Raw genomic sequence first — 5,000 nt, 5'->3', positions numbered from 1 at the left:
TCGTAAAAGAGTTGTGAGTTATAAGCCTGTCAAAGAATACTTAATGATGAAACCAAGTTATCAAAAATTCGTAAAACGAACAAATTTCTCCGCCCATTGGACCTAAAATGTAAGTACCGTAACATTCATTCTTAATTAGTATAATTCGTTCATTTTTCGCCCTAACGTCTATTTCTTATTCAGGTATGTATACTTGAAGGCGTTTTGAGGTAAACGTTTGGAGGAATTGGCTCAAAAAGTACGGAGAAGGGAGATTTAGCCCGACGAAACTCAAGGGAAACCTAAACGTCCTAGCGACGCAATGATACGCTAGAGCGACGGCAAACAAAAAAAAAAGAAAGAAAATTGAGAATAGTCATGAGAATTTAATTCAGAGACACGGTGTTGTTTCTTTGTCTTTAGCACCATATAGCACTACAGCAGTATTGAGCAGCAGCACCCTTGACACATTATTCGCAGATTGGGGAGAGATGTGATGGTGTGACGGCTTGGGAAGGCCTAGTGAACATACAGACTGAAGGGAACAACAAAGAGAAAGGTATCCACATATCACACCATGTAAACATGCATCAGTGTAGAGCGAGAAGAATATTAACGGCAGACAGACAAATGGGCAGAAAATACTACAGCGCATTAAATGCATCTTTGTTCTCAAAGTTAAGGATTAACTTCAGTCGGGTCTCAGAAGTTAATGAAATAGCATAAATCTATGCCACCTATACATTTTAAACAGTTTCCTTGAACGTTCAGAGTGGCTGTGCGGTTGATGATTGTAACGTCTCCCTATTTGACTCAAAGGCGCATGGTCATTGAATGATCGAGGGGCAAAGTATTCCACACCATTTCGTTTCCAGAAACCACACAGCTATTTGACCCCTAATTCCAATGGGTTGGTATTCGCGCTATTGAGTTGAAGGTTAGGGTCTACTATATCTGATGTTTGTTTGTTTTGTGTCCATTGTTTTCTTCAACCAATCTAATGTGTCTTTAGTATTCTGTGTATACCTGAAAGAGCGCATAGGCCAAACCAAATTTCTCAGCTGGTTGATTTGGCACCTTGTTTGAGGACGAAGCTCCGGAGGACTAAGACTTCCGATGAATTTGAGATAAATTTATCAGCGAATATGACCAATGCATGTATTTCAACCCACGAAATGAGTACTGTTAAAAAATCTCTTTCTTGGTAAAGTGATCATAAGTATGCTCATTCCGTGACCTAAATTCACATTAGCTTGCAGCTTGTTCGTTCTTTCTTTTGCTTCTTTAGTCATTTCCGGTTGTGTAACTCGAACTTGTTGATTCTTCCTCGCGTGAAGATAACTCTTGTTCCTTCTGTTTAGTGACCCGTCTGAGGGGAAATCTCCGCTGAATATCAAGAGGGGTCTCTCCACTGTAGTTCCTCAGGTTGATATTGCATCCGGATTTAATCAACAACTGTGAAATCTCAGAAAATCCATAGAGAGCGCATAGATGAAGAGGAGTTTCTCCGTTTTTGTCTTGAATATCTACATCCGCCTTGTATTCAAGCAATAGCTTGACGAGAGGTACGTCCTTTTGGGTGACTGCTTTATGAAGAGGGGTTTCTCCCCACCAGTCTCGAATATTCACATCCGCCTTGTTTTCAAGCAATAGCTTGACGAGAGGTACGTCCTTTTGGGTGACTGCTTTATGAAGAGGAGTTTCTCCCGCCCACCGGTCTCGAATATTGACATCTGCCTTGTTCTCAAGCAATAGCTTGACGAGAGGTACGTCCTTTTGCGTGACTGCTTTATGAAGAGGGGTTTCTCCGTTTTTGCCTTGAATATCCACATCCGCCTTGTTTTCAAGCAATAGCTTGACGAGAGGTACGTCCTTTTGCGTGACTGCTTTATGAAGAGGGGTTCCTCCCGACCAGTCTCGAATATTCACATCTGCCTTGTTTTCAAGCAATAGCTTGACGAGAGGTACGTCCTTTTGCGTGACTGCTTTAAGAAGAGGGGTTCCTCCCGACCAGTCTCGAATATTCACATCTGCCTTGTTTTCAAGCAATAGCTTGACGAGAGGTACGTCCTTTTGCGTGACTGCTTTATGAAGAGGAGTTTCTCCCGCCCACCGGTCTCGAATATTGACATCTGCCTTGTTCTCAAGCAATAGCTTGACGAGAGGTACGTCCTTTTGCGTGACTGCTTTATGAAGAGGTGACTCTCCCTCCCAGTCTTGAATGTTTGCATCCGCCTTGTTTTGAAGCAACAGCTTGAGGACAGGTAGGTCCTTCTGCATGACTGCTTTATGAAGAGGGGTCCCTTGCGACCAGTCTCGAATATTCACATGTGCATTGTTTTCAAGCAATAGCTTGACGAGAGGTACGTCCTTTTGCGTGACTGCTTTATGAAGAGGGGCTCCTCTCAACCAGTCTCGAATATTCACATCCGCCTTGTTTTCAAGCAATAGCTTGAAGGGAGGTACGTACTTTTGCGTGACTGTTTTATAAAGAAGTGTTTCTCCTGCCTTGCTTCTCAGTTTGGTTTGAAATCCAGCATTAACAAGCAACTGTGAAATGCTGAAGAAGCCTTGACGGAAAGACAACAACAGCGGTGAATTTCCCTCATTGTCCTGAATATTCACATCAGCTCCATGCTCCAAAAGCAGTCCAGTCACCACATAATTATTGCTAGAAGCTGCAAAAAGCAAAGGTCCCTGTTCACCTGGGGCTGTTTGAGCATTTACATCTGCCCCAAGATCAATCAGGGTCTTGATTAACACACCAGAGCACATCCCACTCGCCAACAGCAATGGTGTGATCTTGCTCTTTGCAGCGACATTGACATCAATACCATCATTCAAAACGAGCTCAATCACCTTCTCCACATCGCCGCTCTTGGCGCACGAGTGCAGCTCATTTAGTGTTTCGTCAATCTCAACCAATCTTCGGTACAGTCGTTTAATAGCAGCATGACCTGATTTTCTGCAATTAGGGGCTGATAGAATATCAACTGCTGATTTGCCACGGAAAATGGACGCGTTATTACTTACTGTTTGAGATTTCATCTCTTCCACAAAGTTCTCTAGATAGTTACTTGCTTTACAAACACTGCCATAGTCTCCCTGTAAGACAGCTGCCTGTAGTAGATTAAATCCTGAATGGCTGTCCGTATGCAAAAAAGCCCTTTTTGTAGATGTCCTGAGACTGAGCTGCAACAAAACGTGTCAAGCATCAATTAACTTCGTAACAACAGTATTACGCCATGGATAACGAGGCCCATGGAAGCCTTTCCTTTGAATTAGACTTTTTGATAAAAGCCCCCTCTTCTTCCTTTGGGGCATTTATGCATCTCAGTTGACCATTTCCATTTGAGTTAGAAAAATGGTTTGAGTTTAGTTGAAAAACCAGTTTACACTTTTCCTATTTAATTGACGTATTTACATTCGGCAAAACTAAACTGCAAGTGGCAGTGGCATAGAATGTAAATATTAGTGAGCTTAAGCACGTGCGTTTTTGAGACGCGGACGGAACTGGAAGAGAAAAGCTTAGAGAAAGCCTTAGTTAAAGACCTTTTCAGTTGTTTTGCCTCATTCAAGGTGACCAGTTGCTAACCCTGTGTACAGTAGTACAATGGGCTATTTACAGCTGGCGATTATATGGCACAAAAACTGCCATTCTGGAGAGCAAATTGAGCACTGGGACATCTAAAACAAAGAAAATTTAAATGAATTTGCTTTGTTTTAGATGTTCCTGTGTTCAATTTGCTCTCCAGTATGACGGCTTTTGTACCATGTGATCGCCAGCTGCAAAAGGGCCCATTTGCTAACAAGAAGTGTAGACTTGAGAACTGTTTGACTAATATACGGAGGAGGTCATAGAAGTAAGGGTCCCTATAATTTTACTTGGTCGTTACTTGAAATATAGCTAGTCATTTTCAATAAATGTAACGCGGCGAATTTACGGACCTTTTCCTCTACATTTCATATCAAATTTGTTGTAATTTATTACAATACGATTCTCATCTTCTTATTTGGCGTCTTTGGTCAACAGAACGAGGGTTTTGAACTGTTACAGTTCTAGCGTCCAATAGACAGCTAATGTGCCGTGTTGAGGTTGGACTGTTGTAATGTACTCATCTCAGCTCTCGAACTTTGAAAAGTTGTTTTTTTACTAACTTAAGGCTTTTCTGTCGATTAAAATGCACCTACACTCAAGTATCTTTCGTTCCTTAATGAATCAATATATAATTCAATCTGCTTTCGTCACTCTTGTATTTCATTTATAGTCGTAAGTTAGGGAGGGAGCTCATGGTTTCTTTCCTCGCCGGGACAAAAATTTCTTATATTTGAGTGATAAACGTTACTTCAGATCCTTTAACTTTATACATATGTGCAACGTTTTTAAGATTGCCTTTCTTTTCTTTTTTTTTTCTGAAAATGTAAATAAATGAAATGAATGAAAATGAAAATGTCAGCATTGTTACCCAAAATTTCGCTTTTTCTGTGCCGTGCAAGCGACATAAACTTGGCAGAACCAGCAGTATTTTGGACCCACGACCGTGATGTGAGAGGCATGGGTCTATTTTTGAGTTTATGTCACAAACTGCTTTGCATTCCTGCAATTTGTGACGTAAATCGTGAATAGACCCATGCCTCTCACATCACGGTCGTGGCTCCAAATTACTGCTGGTTTTGATAACTTCGCGCATCTTGCCCGGCAGATGAGAAGAGAAATTTTGAGGTGAGAATGGTAAAACATGTTTGCTTTTTTGCGGGGAGATTAATATAATTGCCAAAAAATATTTGAGTTTAGGTGCACTTTAAGGTTCGTTTATCTTGTAATCACCTCTCGCCCCCAGAGGTTGGTGCGCCTTAGTTTTGTACGTTATTTAGACAGCAGCAAACACTCAGGCTCTCAGCTCGTGCTGCGCACTCATTCCTGTGTACGAATCGTGAATATAGATAGGGAAAAATAGTCACCAGTTCCTCGCTCTAGTTTTTTAAAATTCTGTGTAACAGTTTTAACCGTCACTTCTGAT

The 5,000-nt window shown here is 41.4% G+C and overlaps 2 protein-coding genes across 3 annotated transcripts in view; one reads left to right on the top strand and one right to left on the bottom strand.

The window, feature by feature from the left end:
• LOC138038315 (striated muscle preferentially expressed protein kinase-like) overlaps positions 1-5,000 on the top strand; it is a 390,347-nt gene that overhangs the window by 60,881 nt on the left and 324,466 nt on the right. The gene's annotated exons all lie outside the window — the stretch shown is intronic.
• The window catches only part of LOC138038278 (uncharacterized), a 26,010-nt gene that overhangs the window by 381 nt on the left and 20,629 nt on the right, over positions 1-5,000 (bottom strand). For both annotated transcript variants that reach the window (XM_068884072.1, XM_068884078.1), the window contains exon 12: positions 1-3,171. This exon is cut by the window's left edge and continues 381 nt beyond it. In XM_068884072.1, the coding sequence (XP_068740173.1) occupies positions 1,264-3,171 (1,908 nt within the window). In that variant the 3' untranslated portion in view covers positions 1-1,263. The remainder of the gene's footprint in view (positions 3,172-5,000) is intronic.

Source organism: Montipora capricornis, chromosome 1, assembly GCF_036669925.1.
Source record: "Montipora capricornis isolate CH-2021 chromosome 1, ASM3666992v2, whole genome shotgun sequence".
Lineage (NCBI taxonomy): Eukaryota > Metazoa > Cnidaria > Anthozoa > Scleractinia > Acroporidae > Montipora > Montipora capricornis.
Note: the sequence above shows the minus strand (reverse complement) of the source record. Positions and strands in the feature narration are given on the sequence as shown.